Source organism: Symphalangus syndactylus, chromosome 19 (assembly GCF_028878055.3).
Source record: "Symphalangus syndactylus isolate Jambi chromosome 19, NHGRI_mSymSyn1-v2.1_pri, whole genome shotgun sequence".
Classification (NCBI taxonomy): Eukaryota; Metazoa; Chordata; class Mammalia; order Primates; family Hylobatidae; genus Symphalangus; species Symphalangus syndactylus.
The window spans coordinates 39,195,397-39,215,663 of record NC_072434.2 but is presented as its reverse complement, the minus strand read 5'-3'; the positions used below and the strand labels follow the sequence as shown (position 1 = coordinate 39,215,663).

General features: G+C 36.0%; 1 protein-coding gene across 31 annotated transcripts in view; it reads left to right on the top strand.

Moving 5' to 3' along the window:
• The window catches only part of SMG7 (SMG7 nonsense mediated mRNA decay factor), an 82,634-nt gene that overhangs the window by 24,388 nt on the left and 37,979 nt on the right, over positions 1-20,267 (top strand). For 16 of the 31 annotated variants that reach the window (XM_063613792.1, XM_063613791.1, XM_063613798.1 and 13 more), the window contains 2 exons: positions 16,815-16,846; positions 19,799-19,916. In XM_063613792.1, the coding sequence (XP_063469862.1) occupies positions 16,815-16,846; positions 19,799-19,916 (150 nt within the window). Of the gene's footprint in view, positions 1-5,097; positions 5,235-6,212; positions 6,352-16,814; positions 16,847-19,798; positions 19,917-20,267 lie in introns of all 31 variants that reach the window. The other 15 variants (XM_063613788.1, XM_063613787.1, XM_063613784.1 and 12 more) reach the window with 2 other exon arrangements.

Below are 20,267 nucleotides of genomic sequence, written 5' to 3'. Positions count from 1 at the left end.
TGGATTTGAATTCTAGTCCTAGCACTTACCATCTTTGTGGCGTTGGGCAAGTTTCCTAAAATCTCTAGGTGTTTCTTTAATCATAAAATTGAAAAAATGGTTATAATCTTAGGTTGTCATGAAAACTAAACCCAGGATGGCTTATGTTCTTCACTTATCATTTAGTAGATCCCCAATAATTATTAGTTATCTTTCCTTCTTTATATATTAACTTTTTATTCTTTAATTCAGGGACTTTTTTTCCTTTTAAATATATGCAATAGTTAAACAAGTCCCTATGGCCCTCATGAGACTGTTTACCCATTATGTTTCTCTATTGGATCTTTTCTATGTTGTTGTTTATCCCATCCTATTAAAAAACATGTTACGTATTCCATCTTAAAAACCCTTTTGACCCTCACATCTCTCTGTAGCTACTGCCTCTTTCTTTTCCTAGACTGTGTTGTCTAAATTCAATTTTAACCTCAGTTCCTATCCTCTTATAACAAGATCCTCAGTGACTTCCACATTACTAAATCCAGTGATTAGTTCTCAGGCCTCATTTTACTTTATTTTTCAGGAGCATTTATTGATTCTGCCTTCTTTTCTTGAAGCTTTTTCTTTATTTGGCTTCTGGGACACTTTGTTTAACAAATTTACCTCCTACTTCTCTGGCCACTGGTTCTCAATCTGTTTACTATTTGTTTCCTTCTCAGTCTAGCCAGGAGTGTCCAGTGTTTTGGCTTTCCTGGGTCACATTGGAAGAAGAAGAATTGTCTTTGGCCACACATAAAATACGCTAACACTAATGATAGCTGATGAGCTTTAAAAAATTGCAAAAAAAATCTCAGAATGTTTTAAGAAAGTTTGTGAATTTGTGTTGGGCTGCAGTTAAAGCTGTCCTGGGCTGCATGTGGTCTGTGGGCCATGGGTTGGACAGGCTTAGTCTAGCCCTTAAATATTGGAGTTTCTCAGACCTGTTACTCTTAACACTCCCTTGGTAATGTCATCCCGTCTTATGGGCTTTAACGAATATCTATATGCTGATGACTCCCAAATGATATCTGTACTCCCACTCTCCTCTGACCCCTTTAATAAAACTCTTTAAGAAACTACCAGTTAATTACATTCATGTCATACCTTTGCTTAAAATGTCCAAAAATTTTGCTTGGTGGTTTCCCATATCTCAGACTATCGAGATCAAGTTAAGTCTGACCTGCATAGTCCAAAACAACTTCGCTCAAATGTCTGGGCCCTCAACTGGAATGGCTGTGATAGCTAAGAAAACTGGGTCTCTCTTCCCAAGTAGTCTGTCATCCTCAGCTTCATAATGTTTTGATGGTGTTCCAAAAGGGCAAGCCCAAATGTGCCAGTGTCTCAGTGTCACATTTACTGAAGTCCAGTTGGCCAAAGTGTCACATGACCAAACCCAGGGTTGGTAGGAGTTCCAGGGGTGCAAATGCCAAGAGGTGTGTGATTCATTGGGGGCAGTTAATAATCTATCACAGGTTTTATATAATCTGCATCTGGTTTAATTTGTTAAATTATTTTTATTTATTTATTTATTTATTTTGAGATGGAGTCTTGCTCTGTGGCCCAGGCTGGAGTGCAGTGGCACGATCTCGGCTCACTGCAACCTCCGCCTCCCTGGTTCAAGCGATTCTCCTGCCTCAGCCTCCGGAGTAGCTGGGATTATAGGCGCCTGCCACCGTGCCTGGCTAATTTTTGTCTTTCTAGTAGAGAGGGGGGTTTCACCATCTTGGCCAGGCTGGTCCAGAACTCCTGACCTCATGATCCCACCTGCGTCGGCCTCCCAAAGTGCTGGGATTACAGGCGTGAGCCACCGCGCCCGGCCAAAATTATTTTATTATTATACAGCACCCATTTCTTTACTCAGGAAAATAATAAAGAAAAAGAACTGTCTAGATAATTAAATTGTCATCTGGAAGTATGGGCTAAATAATGGCTCTTGTGAGAATATCAAGTTTGACTTTTGAGTATCTTTTGTTTTTCAGTTTCAGAGTACCTGGAAGTAGAGAATGTACTATTTGTACCACAATAATTTATAGAATATTTTATTTTGTTAAATCAGACAGTATCTTAAATATTGTTGCTAGTTGAGTTAATTAACTTGTCCATCTTTCATGTTACCTACCCATTCCAAGTTAGAAAGTTGAACTTTATTTCTCCCTAATCTAAAATTATATGGAGCTTTTACATTTTTTAAAGCACTGTTTCAGCTGAGTGCAGTGGCTCATACCAGTAATCCCAGCACTTTGGGAGGCCGAGGCGGGAGGATCTTGAGCCTAGGAGTTCAAGATCAGCTTGGGCAACATGACAGAACTCTGTCTCTACTGCAGATACAAAAATTAGCCAGCTGTGGTGGCATGTGCCACTAGTTGCAGCTACTTGGGTGGCTAAAGCAGGAGCCTAGGAGGTTGAGGCTGCAGTAAGTCATGATTGCACCACTGCCCTCCAGCCTGGGCAATAGAGTTTAAAACAAAAAACACTGTTTCTTTTTCCAACCTTATTTTTGTTCACTGTCACCTGTCAAAGGATATGGTTACACTCTTGTTTTCTTTTTCCTTTAAAGCAGCTTTAGGTTTACAGAAAAATTGCGAGAAAGGTATAGAGATTTCCCGTTTACCCCTTGCTCACACACATGAATAGCCTCCCCTATTATGAACATCCCCCATCAGAGTGGTACATTTGTTATAACTGATGAACTTATATTGACACATCACATTCGCCCAAAGTTCATTTTTACATTATAGTTCACTCTTGGTGTTGTATACTCTGTCGGTTTGGACCATGTGTAATGACATGTATCCATCATTGTATAGTACAGAGTATTTTCACTGCCCTAAAAATCCTCTTTGCTCCACCTGTTCATTCCCCCTCTCTTCCCCTCCAACTCCTGGCAACTACTGATCTTTTTACTACCTCCATAGTTCTTGCCTTTTCCGGAATGTCATATGGTTGGAATCCTATGGTATATAGTCATTTTAGATTGTAACATGCATTTAAGTTTCCTTTATGTCTTTTCATGGTTTGATAGCTCATTTCTTTTTAGTGCTAAATAATAATCTGTTGTCTGGATGTACCACAGATTATTTATCCTTTCCCCTACTGAAGGATATCTTGGTTGCTTCAGTAGGTGAATGGATAAATTAATTTTCAGTGATTATAAATAAAGCCGATATGATATTCATGTGCAGGTTTTTGTGTAGACATCAGTTTTCAGCTCAATTGAATAAATACCTAGAGGTCATATGGTAAGATTATGTTTAGCTTTGTGAGTAACTGCTAAACTGTCTTCCAAAGTGACTGTACTATTTTATTTTGCATTCCCAACAGCAGTGAATGAGAGTTCCTGATGCTCCATATTCTCATTCGCATTTGGTTTTGTAATTGTTCTGGATTTCGACCATTCTAATAGTGTAGTAGTAGATCATTATTGTTTTAACTTGCATTTCCCTGAGACATTTTATGTGGAGCATCTTTTCACATGCTTATTTGCCATCTGTATATCTTCTTTGGCGAGGTATCTGTTAAGGTTTTGGCTCATTTTTTAATCGAGTTGCTTGTTTTCTTATTGTTCAAGAGTTCTTTGTATATTTCAGATAAGTCATTTATGAAATGCGTGTTCTACATACTTTCTTCCATTCTGTGGCTCGTCTTGTTCTCTTGACAGCCTGTTTTCTCCATATTAACTTCTTGTACTTTGTCTTGTAATGTTGTCCCTTTGTCAGTTTTTTCATATTCTTACCGTTTCCAAATAAATTTGGTGTGCCGTTACTTACATTAACACTACTTTTAATTCTAGTATCTACTCATATTTTTGCTTTCATTTTGGTATCCTTCTTGTTCGGAATTCTGTTAACCTTTTATCTGTATGTGCAAGCATCTGATTACTTTGTTATGTCTTCTAAGGTGGTCTTATCTGACCATTTATATATTGAGATACTAATTTTAATCTGTTTATTATTTCAAGAAGGTACAGGGGTTATTGCAAAAAAAGGACTATTTTTAAAAAAGCATTGGGTTCATTGCTTTGGAAAGCATTGTTTTGGCATACCTTGTTTAATGTAAAAATTGAGATGAGGGGAAATAGCTTTCCTGTTGTTTATGGCTTAACCTACTTTGCTTGTTTCATTCATTTGGGTTGTGAGCTTATGTTCTGTTTGAAGTTTTAGATTTTATATTTCTGCAGAAATATTTAATGTTCTGTATATATTATATAGATTCCACTACGGTGAAAACAAAATGTGAATTTCAGAGAGCCAAGTAAATGATTATGTATTTCTCTGATTGACTGTATAAAATGGTAGGTTTTCTTAAGAAAAAGTATGTTATTCCTGGTTCTCAGATGGCAAACCTTTCAGATTGTTTTTGGTGAAGACTTTTAAAACTATTGTCAGGTTTGAGAAACCTTGAGTTTTTAGGATCTTTCCCTTTTATTGAGAAACTGTTTAGTCCAAATTAACCTGAATTTATTTGAGCAACTTGTATGCCATGCACTATGTGAGGCACTACATATGCATAATTGAATAGGACAGTCTCTAGTGAAGGAAATGTGTACACAAATAACTTCATTGTAGTCCTGTGAGTCCAATAATAGATGTGGGCATTAAGATGCACTGGGAGTACTCAGCCAAACTAAGACCTGCTTTTAGGAGTTACTGAGTTTAAAATACAAGAATGGGTTAACCAAACAAGGAGGGAAGTGGGAGGGCATTCTAGGATGAGTGAAAAAGCATGAATAAGGATACTAAGGGGCAAAACAACAAGAAACTAAAAGTAATTCAGGTTTATTGGATCACAAAGTGTAAAGTGAAAAGCTGTGGCACTTTATATGCTATGCTGAGGAACTTGAGTTTTATCATATTTTCTCTCATTCTTTTCCACTAAAGTGCGACTAAAGTCACAGGAGATTGAATACATGCTTTGGAAGTATGGCAGCAAAGTGTGCATAGACCTGCCACATATTTGAAATTTCTCCTAAGATATATTTTATTGTGAAGAATTATGAAAAATATTCTATTCTAGAATTGATTAGTGTGAGTTCTTAAGTTCCTAATTTATAGACTAAGGATAATAATAGCATTTACCTTTTAGGATTGCTGGGAGGAGTAATAACTATAAAATGATAAAGACAATAATGGCCAACATTTTTTGAGGGCTTACTTACCAAGGAACAGTCCTAAGTGCTTTACTTCTGTTACCTCATTTAATCCTCAAAACACCTCAATGAGGTAGGTATTTTACTATCTCCATCTTATTTCTAACAAAACTGGGGCATAGAGAAGTAATTCACCTAAGGTTACACAGCTAGTAAGTGGCAGAGCTTGGTTTGAACCTAGGCAGTTTGAATATAAGACATTCTTACTATATTATACTCCCATTTTATGATATGCATATAGAATATTTAGCTTTGTATCTGGCACGTACTAATTATAAACATAAGCAATTATCAATAGCAATAATAATAACTTACTTTGTCCAAATCTTTGAGTTAAATTGAAGTCCCCAAGAAATTGTGCTGTTTTTCTTGTGACTTGATTTACATCTGACATACCATTGGGGTGCAGAAAGTGTGACTCCCAAAGCCATGCTTTTAACCACTGCTGCCTCCTTCCTTGTTGGTCTGTCTCTACATTAGATTTTAAATCCATGGCAGGGACCATATTGATTTTTTTCATCATGGTACACTTAGTCCTTAACACTGTATCTATGATATAAAAATAATCAAATTTGTACAGTAAATGAGAATCGAAAAACGTGACATTTTCAACTGATCTTAGCATTATTCATACTACCTATAATTGTGTTTTAATTGTTTTACATATTTTTTACATAATTGTTTTGTTTTACATATTTTTTCTTCAGTAAGGAGTCCATCTGCTTCCGTGTTCTACGGGGCATTCTCACCCTGGTCTTAAAAGAGCTCTGCTTGGTAACCGGTATCTGTCCTGTAGTGATCACTCAGTTTTCAGGCAGTAAGGAACATTAGAATAATATTTTGGTCTATAACTAGAATCTGTTAGAAATATATGAAACAGAATTTTTAAATGTTTGTTCTAAGAAACATTAAACAAAAAAAGAAAAAGGCTTTGACATTTTTCCTTTACCTTTCACATTAAGTCATTTCAAATAAAGATAAAATAATTTTCTTCATAGGGGTTCTCTGTTATTGTGGGTTAACTCATATTTTCCTCCTCTCCTCTATCTAGAATGTCTTAAACCATTCTACCTTATGAGAAATTGGATGTTCTTGCAGATAGTCATTGTGGGAGAAAACGTTTCATTTAAGTCCCAGATGAGGACCGAAAACTTGAAATCAGAGGAGCATCTGAAATCAAGTAATATTAGGTAGGATGAAAATTACAAGGGATTTCTACATGTTTTTATTCCTTTTGGAGATGTGTATTATTCATACTCTGTGAATACTAATAAAATTAGAAACTTCCTGAAGCATTTGATTTTGGCCAAGATCGGGATGGGGCATGCTAAAGTTTTATTATTTATGTGACTTCATGAGAACCTTGGCTTGTGTTTACTTTGTCTTGAGCATTTATATCTTGTGGTCCAAGGAAGCTTTTAAAAATTTTACTAAAGTAGATTTTTAAAAATTTTGTTTTATATGAGGTCTCTGAATATTTATGATAAACATAGGGACATGTGATTTATACATCATCCTTTAGAATGAAAGTTTCTGTGTGTTTTTTTTTTTTTTTACATACTTAGTAAATCATGTGAGTGTAGGTAACATCAGCTTGCAGTTCTGTATGTCAGCATGGATGCAATCAAGCCTCCCAAGTGCCTGTAGAAATAGGTGTATGATAGTATGCTAGAGAAGCCCTCTTGTATATGTGAATTAGTAACTATTGCTACAGCAGCTTATAATGACAGAAAATGCAAAGATGCTTGATCTCAAAGATGCAGCTTTTAACTGAGAGATGATAGTTGCCTCTACGAGAGTGATACTTCTAGCCTGGCCATTTCAGAAGGCCTTAAATATGTTTATGAGCTCTGGGGTTTGGAACTAGATTGCAAGGGTGGAACCCAAGCTCTGCCATTTCCTAGTTATATGACCCTGGGCAAGTTATTTAACCACTCTGTGCATCTGTTCCCTCATCATCAAAATGGTCATAATATTATTACTTACCTGATAGAATTGTTGTGAGAATCAAAGATTTAGTAATATATGAAAGCTAACTCCTGGCAAATAGTAAGTGATTAAACTATATTATTATTTGACTACTGGTTAATTCTTGACAGATGAGTTTAGTCTGTTATCAGTTAGTGTGGTATTTCTATAATTTATAATTGACTTGATATATCAGGTCCAATTTTAAAAATGTATTTGTTAAATAATGTAATCAGCACTAATGTTTGGAGAAAAACAAAAAAAATAACATCCTGACTCAATTATTTTGTAATTTTTGTGTATCTGCCTCTGGTTTTATTTTCTATTTATACTAAGAACATGGTCTTCATGACATCTAAACTGTTTTTCTTTTGTCACTTGTGGTGGTAGAAGGACCTAGGGTTTTTTACTACAACTTTGAAATGTCTTTTTCAACCCAATGTGCCCCTTCAAAAGGGATCTCATGAAGCAGTGAGGGGAGGGAGGGACACCTGACTAGCCAGTCAGTAACCAGATTAGCAAAAGTAATTTGTTGGTCATTGAACTATTCATGTCACAATCAGATTACCCCTCCTTATTCAAATGATTGTTTAGCTTCTTTTATATAACTTACTTGTCTTATTTATTCCTCATAGCAACTTTGAAAAGTAGTTTGTATCCTCGTTTTATGGATGAGGAAACAGTCTTCTTAGAAGCTCCAAGATAGCACTACTAATTTGTAGGAAAGCCCAAAGTCAGACCCGAGTCTTTTTGCTTTTTATTATTTTCCATTACATAAAACTGCCTCCTGTATGGTTCATATTTTATCACTCAATAATTCAACAAATTCAACAATTTTTAGTGAACAGCTGCCGTGGGCCGAGGCATTATTCTAGTTGTAATGGCCCTCATCTTTTCCATCACTCCCAGTGGCTCATCTTTTTAGTTGTATTCTAGGCATATGTCTATCCTTGCACTGAACTTTTATTGTATTGAAATTATGTACATGCCTTTGTATCTGTCACCTTACCTAGAGTTCCTTAAAAGTAGGTATCTGCCAGTGTTATCATTTTGACTATTTAGAGTAAAAAAAAAATTACTTATGTTAATTTGTACTTACTGGTAGTATTTCCTTTTTTGAATTATCAGTTTGGTCTTCTGCTGATTTTTCTGTTGATATCTTTATTTATTTATTTATTTATTTATTTATTTATTTATTTATTTTGAGACTGAGTCTCACTCTTGTTGCCGAGGCTGTAGTACAATGGTGTGGTCTCAGCTCACTGCAACCTCCCATCTTTCAGGTTCAAGCAATTCTCCTGCTTCAGCCTCCCGGGTAGCTGGGATTACAGGCACCCGCCACCATGCCCAGCTAATTTTTATATTTTTAGTAGAGACAGTTTCACCAGTTGGCCAGGCTGGTCTCAAACTCCTGACCTCCGGTGATCTGCCTGCCTCAGCCTCCCAAAGTGCTGGGATTACAGGCGTGAGCCACAGCACTTGGCCAATATATTTATGTATTAATTTTTCCATTTTGTCTAGTCCACATGGCTCTTAACACTTTCTCTGCATTCTTTTCTTTGTTATTTTGTAATTATTCCAAATATTTACCATTCTCCTCAGCTTATCCCCCTCTTACTTTCAGACACAGATCGGATCTGCCTTATCTCTGAAATTGAGGAAATACAGCTGTAAATTCTCTTGACATCTCCCTACCCCCAGTATTTCCTAGTTCTAACACATTTCTATTTAACCTTACCAACCTCCAATTTTATCCTGACTCTTTTTCAAGGCCAGTCCTCTTCCCGTCTTAATATCATTCTTATTTCCTTCTATCTCTTCCAGAACAGTGCTGTCAGTTTTATTTTCTCCTATTTTTTATATTTTATATTTCTCCTTCAACCTATTCATTTCTCCCAGTTTCTTTCCTTTATTCTAAACACTCCCAGGGGTCTCCCATTGGGAGAAAAGAAAAAAAAAAGAAGAAACTTCTGTTTAGCCATGGCCTCCATCTCTGTCTCTTTACACAGCCCAGCATCCTAAGAGTTGACGTAAACTTCTCCCTCTTATTTGTTCCTCAACCTCCTGCATCCTGATACAATCTTTTCTCTGGCAAGGCTACCATTTACCCTTATTTCACCAAATCCGACACACTTTCCAGTCCTTATTTACCTCATAGTACTTTTCTGCTGCCTGTGATATTGATGACTACTCTTCCATTTTGTTCTCTTATTTTCTATACTCCACTCTTCCCTTGCTGTCATACTATTCACCGATTTCTTCTTGGTGTTCTTCATGGAGTGTCTTTCATCTGCCCTTTAAAAATGATAACAGAGAACTAGCTCCACCCTTCTGAGTTTGTGGGCAGTTACATTTACTCTCATGGTTTTAACTGCCATCAGTGTACTGATCACGTCAGTGCTGTATCCCTAGTCTCAAGTCTCCCCTGTGCTTGATACTTATCTCTGAATGCCTGCTTACGCATTTATTAATTCAACAAATTGAACACGTTTTTAGTGAACAGCTGCCATGGTCAAGGCATTATTGTAGGTGTTATGGGTATAGCCTTGAACACTATCTTTTTGCATTCTCTACCTTCTCATATACCCAGCTGGCCAAACTAACAATCTGGGAGTGACAGACTCTTTCCTCTGCTTTATCTTCCTTTCTTTTGGCTTAACTTACCAGGTATTTCTTGAATCAGGGTTTTTCCATTCATCTGTATTACCACTTCCTTACTTCAGTCTTATATCTATAGTAATCTTTCTAAAATGTAAATCTAACAATGCTATGCTCTTGCTTTAAATTCAGCACTGGTTTCCTATTAAAGGACAGAATCTAAACTCCAAGGCATGTCATGCAAGTCCTCTCACAATTTGCTCTGTCTGGATTCTTCAGCTTCATTATCTGTGGCTTTCTGCCTTGCATTTGATGCTCACTCACTAGCTTAGCCTTTCTTTTTATTGTTCTGTTATTTCTTCTGCTTGGAAGAATAACTCCTTCTCATCCTTTGAAATTCTCAGACCAGTGTTGGTCCTTAATAAAACTAGGTACACATTTTTAAATAATATAAATTATGGAGCGAATGTTGTGGTATAGAATATTGTAGTGTTGGGAGATTTGAAAATCCTTCATGAGCCCTAAAGTGCTATAAAGAGAAAGCAAATTAGTATTTTTATTAACGTGTGCAAGAAAAACTCCTTTAGGAGCAGCATCTTCTGTAGATTTTCTTTTCCAAATGAAATTCAACAGTAGAGCAGTATGATTTATTTTTCTCTGATTAATATTGTGAGACTTGATGTTTGTGTGGGTGTACACGCGTATGCACATTAAGTGCATGCTTACTTTATGTCTGGCCAATTATTCAGCATAAATAATTATGATTAGATTATTGTGTTTATGGTTATGATTGAGAAATGCTGTTATTATCCCAAGTATTCTTAGAACTCTGTGAAACAAGTGAACAAATAACTTGTGGCTTTTGGTTAAATTTCTTAAAAAAACAAAACAAAACAAAACAAAACAAAACAAAAAAAAAACCTCCCAGCGTGTTCTCCCAAAATAAAAGAGAGTGATTTACTTTTCCTTAGCAGCTGTGAGTTTAGAAGATGTTGAGTTATATTCCTGAATTCTGCTCAAAGGGGATCGGGAGTTCAGGCAGAAGGAATCTCCCATTTTATGTGCCCTGATTTGGAAATATTTTACATTTTTAAACCATGAATCTTAGACTATATATTCTTTTTTTTTTTTTTTTGGAGACAGAGTCTCACTCTGTCACCTAGGCTGGAGTGCAGTGGCGTGATCTTGGCTCACTGCAACCTACGCCTCCCAGGTTCAAGTGATTCTCCTGCCTCAGCTTCCAGAGTAGCTGGGACTACAGGTACATGCCACCACACCAGGCTAATTTTTGTAATTTTAGTAGAGACGAGGCTTCGCCATGTTGGCCAGGCTAGTCTTGAACTCATGACCTCAGATGATCTGCCCACCTCAGCCTCCCAAAGTGTTGGGATTACAGGCGTGAGCCACTGCTCCCAGCCGTTAGGCTATATATTCTTAAAAGAGATTATCCTGTATTTGTTACCTAGCATTGTTACATAAGTGCTATATATAATCAAGATATTTGTTAAAGAAGATAACCCAAATTTTAGTATTTTCCTCTAGTAACATTATTTGAAAAATTATCATAAAATGGTTAAGTATTGAAAGCCCCAGTTCTATGGGTTGTTACTATCAAACATTTCAATTTTTTTTTTCTTATACTCTTGTGTAGGAGAGGAACTATTATATAATATCATAAAATGATGGTTAGGAGTTATACTCTGGAGCCATATTGATTATGCTACTTCTACTACTTACTATGACCTTAACTAACGATACTACTTAACCTCTGTCTCCTTGGGTTTCTTGAACTATGAAGTGGGAACAATAACAGTACTTAGTGTGAAGTAAATAATTTATGTAAAGCTCTTAGAACAATGGCAATAGTAAATGCTACATACAGTGTTAGCTGTACCTATAGGCACTATGGTATCTATATATATTCTAATGTACCTAGTACCTATACTACCTCTACTATAGTACCTATAGTATAGTATATAGTACTGAGTGCTTAGAATGCATTAAATGTTTTATAGATGTTGATTATTCCACGAGTATTTATTGTTTCAGTTTATTAGCTTTCAACATAGTTGGCTGTCACTGAATGTTCCATATTTTATTCAGCCTTTTAATGACTTTTTCTTTTTTTATTGCTTGATAGAATTGCTTAATTTTTCCTATTATTTAATAACTAAGACAATATATTTCGATAGCTATGTTTAATAGTGTTATTTTGTTATTGAAAACATGGTGATTTTATTCTTGGTTCATTCATTATTTTCATTAATTCCTTCAGCTTAAAGAATTAAAAGGAATTCATGTTGCCATACCCTCTACCAAGAGAAAACATTTTAAAATTCTTGCCTCTCTGTATGAGCATTGGCTGTAAACTTTTAATGTTAATTCATTGATGGTCTTTATAACAAAACCATAGAACAATTGAGGTATAGTATTTTTTTTTCTTCTTCTTTGGAGACAGAGTCTCACTCCACTGCCCAGGTTGGAATGTGGTGGCACAATCACGGTTCACTGCAGCTTCAGAACTCCTACGCTCAAGCAATCCTCCCACCTCAGGCTCTTGAGTAGCTGGGACTACAAGTGCACACCACCACGCCAGCTAATTTTTTATTTTTTGTAGAGATGAAGTCTTCCTCTGGTGTCCAGGCTGGTCTTGAACTCCTGGCTCCAGTGATCCTCCTGCCTCAGCCTCCCAAAGTACTGTGATTACAGGTGTGAGCCACCATGCCTGGCCTATTTTTTCTTTATAAAGTAAAATAATGATATAGCCAATTTTGTGCTAATCTATTAAAGCATTTATATAAGGTTACATATCCACTGATTTGATTTCTCATATATTGTACACTGTTTTTTAAAAAGAAAGCTAATAATTGCTTAGGGGTGGGAAGATAGAGATTCCTCTTCTTGTGAGGCAATAACTCTTAGCTTAACCCTCCCACCTGTCTAAATGGATATTTTGGGGATACAGAAAAAAAAAGTTAGTGGATAATAGTATATAAGCCAAACTTTGTTTTAAAGAGTTTGCCACTAGATTCTATCAAAAACATAGCATGGCCTGCAAGTACTGTTTCTAATTATATGAGACTGTATTTTTTAAGATAGTCCACTTTGTGACGAGATCAAGATATTAACTAATAAAAACAGACTTTTACTCTGCAGACACTATTGTTGATGATTCCTTATAACCATAATTTGGTTTGGGAACTTAAAGAAGTTTTACTTCTTGTTCTTTTCGTCAAATATTCCTTAGAGCAGGAGGTGGCAAACTTTTTCTGTTAAAGGATCAGATAGTAAATATTTTAGGGTTGGTGGGCCATGTGGTTGTTGTCTCAACTCTCAACTCTGCCTTGGTAGCTGAAAACAGCCACAGACAACATGTAAATGAACGTGTGTGGCTGTGTTCCAATAAAACTGTCTTCACAAAAATAGATCCAGGATGAAGGGGAATTTCATCCACAAGCTGACCACTGCATTTGAGTATCTTGTGGTCCTTTTGATAAAAATTTCAGATATAATCTATTTCCTTTATGAACAGATCTTTTAATTTAGGCTAATTGACTTAAATGTTAATGTTCCTAGATAAGCCAACATTAGCTTTTTATGTCATATAATTTTGTTATTCTACTTTGAAAGACATAGAAATAACTTGGACTTCGTGGAGTCATTTAAGAACAAAATTTGTACCTAATTGTACCTGACTGCTTTGTGACTGGAAGAATTATTTTACATCTCGGATCTTCAGTTTTTCCATTTATAAAACAGGAATAAGTATAGCTATCCCATAGGGTTGTTATATTTTCCATTTAGCTGTCTTTATCAATTCAATTTAGCAAGGTTACTTTTAAAAAGAAAGCTAATAATTGTCATTATTAGAAAGCTAATAAAAGTAATTAACTTGTGCTTCTTTCAGAACCTAGGAAAGAACTGCCCAGAAATGAGCACCTCTACCTTTGTTATACTGAGGATTCAAAGCTGGAATTTCAAAATATTTTAACTTTTATGTCAGTTTTTGTGATATTTTTATATTTCTATTAGTGCTTGACTTTTTAGTTTTACGGTTTTTCTTGGACAGATTATAGCATGGTAAAAATAACAGAGTAGAATTTTAGATCTGTGTTTATCAATGGAAGCCTGCTCCAGAGTCTGCAAGAACTATAGTTGATCACCTGACAGCTTATAAGAAAAGCAGATTGTTTGTAAATTACATTTCTATTATATATCCCATATAATCTTTGACTGGAAGTTGGTAACATCATTAGGTGGATGTTAGCATACTGAAATGTTACTTGTTCATCTTTACAAAACAAATCATGTTTGGAATGAGAAAACAACCTTTAGATGCATGATCCCAAGTATATATCCTGTATATACTTGAGTATACATTTGTAGCTAACATAGAGAAGCATAGTAAAGTATATCCTTTGTAACTTCGCAACTCAGGGACAAAATGAAAGGTCATTCATTGAATCTAGTAAAGGTACATAATTAACCCTAGCTTTCTCACTATAAGGTTTATAAATTAGTACTCTCCAATAGGATTTTTCAGGGGAGGAGCGACATTTGTGACATCGGTAGGATAGGGTACATGGTATGCTTTATTAAATTGTATAATCTTAGGTTTTAAAGGCATAAGCCAACAGCTTTGCAAATATGTATGGTTTTTTTTTAATGGCAAAAGTTAACACCTGAAGTGAAGAGTGAAGTCAGGCTATATGGATAATGGAATTTGGTATGATGTTACATTTTACGACTAAGTGTGGCTATTTGTTTAGTATTCTTCATTTATGTTGCTAGTTCTCATAGGGCTTATGGTTACCTCCTTAGTACTACATTGAGATTCTGTTGTTTGAAAGCTTAATTTTTAAAAAGATGTAAATATCTTTTAAAGGCTAAGAGAATGAAAGGATTTGCTTTACATTTTAATGAAACTTAAATTTATTAGGTTGGTGCCAAAGTAATCATGGTTTTTGCCATGTTAAAAAATGGCAAAAAGCACGATTACTTTTTCATCAACCTAATACAATTAACATTAAATACTTAATAAATTATATAAAACAATATTTACAGTAAAAATTTTAAAACCTTAATATTCTCTAGCTTTCATTCTAAAAGTGCGGGCGCCTGTAGTCCCAGCTACTCGGGAGGCTGAGGCAGGAGAATGGCATGAACCCGGGAGGCGGAGATTGCAGTGAGCCAAGATCGTGCTACTGCACTCCAGCCTGGGCAACAGAGCGAGACTCTGTCTCAAGAAAAAAAAAAAAAAAAGGAAATCTCAGCCTGGCATGGTGGCATGTGCCTGTAATCCCAGCTACTTTGCAGGTTGAGGCAGGAGGATCTCTTGAGCCCAGGAGTTGAAGACCATCATGGGCAACAGCAAGGCCCAGTGTCTCTCTCTCTCAAAAAAAAAAAATCTCTCTAAAGTTTATATACCTACCTTCTTAAATAGAGTATATGAGTCTGATTTATACTTTTCCTCTCATTAAAAATACTGAGTGTCTGTTTTATGCAAGGTGCTGTGCTAGTAGACAAGGAGTTGTGATGAGCATTCTTAAAATCTGTAATATGAAGAAAAACTAGAAGTGCTGTGAGAGCATAAAATAGGAATATCCTTAATGTAGATGGAGTTCGGCTGGGGCTTTCTGAAGCAGTAATGTTCTGACTGAGATAAAAGATAAGTGGTAATTAAGCAGACAAAGGGGGAAGAAGTGTAGCTAGCAGAGTCTTTTATAAAGACCCCTAGTGTGAAAGAAGCAGGGTGTACTGGAGAAACTAGAAGTCCAGTCCAGAAGTCCAGAAATGAGCCCGGAGATCAAGGAGTGAAGAGTAGTGGAAGTAGAGTTCAGAGACTGTCGAATGTCGTAGGACAGTTTAGATTTTGTTCTTTATCCTCAGAGTAGTGGGAAGTCCTTAAAATGTTTTAAAGGGACAATTGATAGATCAGATTTGCATTTTTAAAAGATCCCTCTGACAGCTATTGGGAGAACAGAATGAAATGGGGCAAGAATGAAGTGGAGGAAACAAAGCCAAGGATGGTTCTTGAATGAGAGTGGCTGAAGAAGAAATGAAGAGAAATCAACAGATTCAAGATATAGTTAGTAGATAACGTTTTTTGGAGTTGATAGATGTTAGGGGTTTGGGAGAAAGTTGTCATTGAGGACTTCCAGGTTTCTTCCTTCCACAATTGGAAAGCTATGATGCATTTGCTAAGATGAAAAAAACATTAGAAAGAGAACTAGAGATAGGGGTTGGAAATGGGTCTTGAGTTCAGTTTTGGACCTCTTGAACACAGGCAATTCTTGACGAATTTGAGAAGGAAAAAAGAGGCAGCAGCTAGAGGGGAACATGGGGCAGAAGGTTTTTAAAATGTGTGAGATACTTGGACATGTTAAAATGCTGAAGAGAAGGAAAGATTCAAATGAAGTGAGAGAAGTCTCAAAATTGGTGCAAGGGATGGGGTAAATCAAAGGAACAGTCCTTAAGAAGAGTTAGCAAGAACATACCTAAGTGGAATTATTGTTCTTAAATATTAAATAAGAGATGCAATACCTCTAGTGTTTTAACAAGAGAAAGTAAGAAGCAGGCTGTATAAATGTAGTACATATTTAGTAAGTGGGAATTGTTTTCCCTGAGGTATAGAACTGTCATTTGGAGGTGAGGAAGGGGCATAGGAATCAGTAGCTTGAGAAGAGGGGAAATTTGAAATAGTTATGGTGACTAGCGAATTGAGAAACGTAGTAGGATTTTTTTGGCAGCATTGAGAGAATTTTTAAAAAGTTAATGAATATCATTTAATATTATCTTAAGTAAATCACATGTGGAGGAAAACAGCAAGAAAGTGGACTCTACTTAGCAGAAGAGGTCACTTAACTTTTAAGTGGTCCTTAGACTTTTAAGTATTGGCATTAATTTGCCAAGACCTTGTGCTACACTGATGTTAAAATAGGGATGCTGTTGGCAGTGCCACAAATATAGCTGCTGTATATCCATATTGTAGTGTATGATTTCACCTAACTTTTAGTGTTATTTATATGTTAGTTAGGCCTTGTTTGTTTCTAACTGATACTCTTTTTCATTTTTTTTTTCTATCTAGGCAGGCAGAAGTCCTGAAGGCTGACATGACAGGTATTGGCTGGCTTACTTCTTTTTCACAACATATTTTATATATTAAGTTAATGGAAGGATATCCTCTTTCTTATATTACGCACAGCACTAAATCCCATATTAGTTGCCAAAAGGGATGATCATTTACTATCTGCTTTAAATATTTATTGTTTATGTAGTTTGAATTCTTGCTTAAATAACTGTTGGGAATTGCATATATTAATATATGGTATACTGAATTGAATGTTACCTAATTTAGTTTATATAATCACTTGATTTTTATGAAACTTTTTATTAATGATTTAAGACATACAGAAAAAATAACATACCCCATGTAAACCAAAATATCTTACAGCATTAGGCTAATATTTTTCCGGGAAAATGTTTTTTTATTCTATTGATAATTAACCAAACTTTAGTAGGTAAACCTTCAGAAGAAATATTTATAGAAAAATTCTATTAGAAGTCCTTGAAATTGAGTGAGCTACCTTGCTGCCTTCCATATCTTTTTTTCTTTTTTTTTTTTTTTTTTGAGATGGAGTCTCACTCTGTCACCCAGGCGGGAATGCAGTGGCGCCATCTCGGCTCACCGTAACCTCCGCCTCCCTGGTTCAAGTGATTCTCCTGCCTCAGCCTCCTGAGTAGGTGTGATTACAGGCTTGTATTTTTGGTAGAGACGGGGATTCACCATGTTGGTCAGGCTGGTCTCGAACTTCTGACTTCATGATCCTCCTGCCTCAGCCTCCCAAAGTGCTGGGATTACAGGCGTGAGCCACTGCGCTTGGCCATCTTTGTTGCTTTAAATAATGGCTGAGGTCTTTTGGAAGAATAACTGCCAGACTTAGCCATTGAAAGGAGTAAATGAGGCATGGTGCAGTAGCTCACGCCTGTAATCCCAGCACTTTTGGAAGCCCAGGTGAGTGGATCACCTGAGGCCAAGAGTTTGAGACCAGTCTGGCCAACATAGTGAAACCCTGTCTGTATTAAAAATACAAAAATTAGCTGGGCGTGGTGGCATGCACCTGTAATCCCAGCTACTCTGGAGGCTGAGGCAGGAGAATCACTTGAACTGGGGATGTGGAGGTTGCAGTGAGCAGAGATCATGCCCCTGCACTCCAGCCTGGGTGACAGAAAAAGACTCCATCTCAAAAAAAAAAAAAAAGAGTAAATGATTTAAATACAAAATTAGGAAATATGTTGTAATCACCATATACTAATCAGTATGCCCTCCGTAACAGCATATGCCATCCTAAAATGTAATAAGAGAGATATGTACTAGTGAATCTTACTCTAATTTCTGAATAATTTAGTTCTGCAGTGAAATTCACACACAAAAAAAGAATTAAACAGCATACCTGCCAAGATTTACAAAGAGGAAAGGACTATTAAAATATATTTTTGTCAACTCTAGAGTCACTTAGGCTAATGTCCTAAGAGTTCATGGATAATCTCATGTCATCTTGTTCAAGGAAAAGTGTGTTGGGGGTTGATAGCTTATATATTTACTCAGTAATAGGTACTACTCAGTTCTTTCCATTATTAACAGATTTGTCATCATCTATATTGTGTATATCGGTGTCTGCTCTGAGTTACTGTATTATGCTCTTGAATTGGCATTGAAAACAATCTATTGTGTGATGAAAACAGAACATGGAGCAATATCAAGCTATCTGTACCATTTACCTTTTCTTAGACATTGAACAACCTTAGTAAATAGTCTTAGGGTTTGACCTTTATAGGGGACCTTTGGCTGCCCAGAAACTTTAAGATAATAAGTCTACTCATTTGAATGACAGTCTTGATAAATGAGAATTAGTAATCTTTTACACTTCTTTTTCTTGCCCATAAGTGAATTAAAGCAGGGTTGACTAAATCTATTAGTGATTAACAATTTCACTAGGGATGAGGAGCTGATAGTAAACTCTATTCTTACTAGCCTGTAAACTCTTAGGAGCATTAACTCAAATCTAGGAGATTCTCTTTGCAAAATAGGATTGTGGTGGCTATAGATACTAATAGCAAACCTAAAGAAGAGTGATGATTATGCCATTGTGTAGCAGCAAAACGAAGTAGCCCAGCTAGTTATGGGAAATATATAATTGAAAAGCCCATTATTAAGTTTACCTACTGAGGGAGCTTACTGTCATTTATTGCAATCATAATCCCAGTGATCGCAAAGGTTAATGTGCCTTGCATGGCTCTGGCAGACAGCATGGCCCCAATTTTGTATTATGTGTAGTCATAGCCTGACTTTCTGATTAGATTCTACACCCAGGCTCTCATCTGACCTCTTTAGCAATTTAATCCCAGTCTTCTAAGTCTTCGTTTACGTTAAATGACTAATGTGGATTGCTCACAAAAGTATCTTGGAAAACAGTCTACCACTCATTAAAATAATACTGTCATGGCTTATTCGGTCAATATATTGAGAGAGGAGTAACGGCAGAATACCAAAGCAACTGCTGGATAGTCAGCTGATGTGAGAATTCTGTAAGGACATTTGTGGGAGTTCTCAAAAAAAAAAAAAAAAAAAAAAAAAAAAAAAAAAAGAAAGAAAAAGTTGCTTTGGAAAAAGAGATACAGTATGAGAGTAAACAGACCAACTTGACAGTCTGTTATTTCAAATGGGTTGGCTTACTGTAAGGCATATAGTTTCCTGTTATATGAAAAGGCAGAAATACAAACAAAAAGCAAAAGGCAAACCATTCTTTTTTTTTTTTTTTAGCCCTTTTCATTTCATGATGTTATTTCAAAACTAAAAACAGAAGCATTGTAAACCAGACTTAGTCGTTAGTCAAAAGGTGAAAGTCATTTGAAATATAGTAGTATAAAACTTCTGCAGCATTCTATGGAATATATTTAGGGCAGGTTTTGCCTTGGGGATGGAGCAGGAAGGAGTTACTGGTGTGGTATAGTGGTTTTAACTGTTGGGGTTTATCTATTTACTGTTATGTTTTTGTTTTTGTTACTCAGATTCTAAGCTGGGTCCAGCTGAAGTCTGGACATCCAGGCAGGCTCTGCAGGACCTGTACCAGAAAATGCTAGTCACTGATTTGGAATACGCTTTAGACAAGAAAGTAGAACAGGATCTGTAAGTATTACCTATCATTTGGGAAGTCCCTGTAAGATCAAGAATTTCACCAAGACTTTAAAACAGTTTGGTTGGTTATTTATTTTTCAACCTATTACAGAATAAACTTTTTCAGTGGAAAGAAATTCTAGTATTTGTGATATTTGGCCATTGGTATTATTTCAAATACAGTCTTTGGAGGTAAGAAGAGAAATGTTTAGAGTTGAATTCTATTAAGGTCATTAGGGCAGCTCTTTTAGGGCCTGTCAAAAAAAAAATATCTATTTCAAATACTAAGAGTGTTTGGATTGTCTGTGGTCAGTCTTATAATTAAGCCGCGATTTAAAAAAAAATACAAGAATAGGCTTTAGA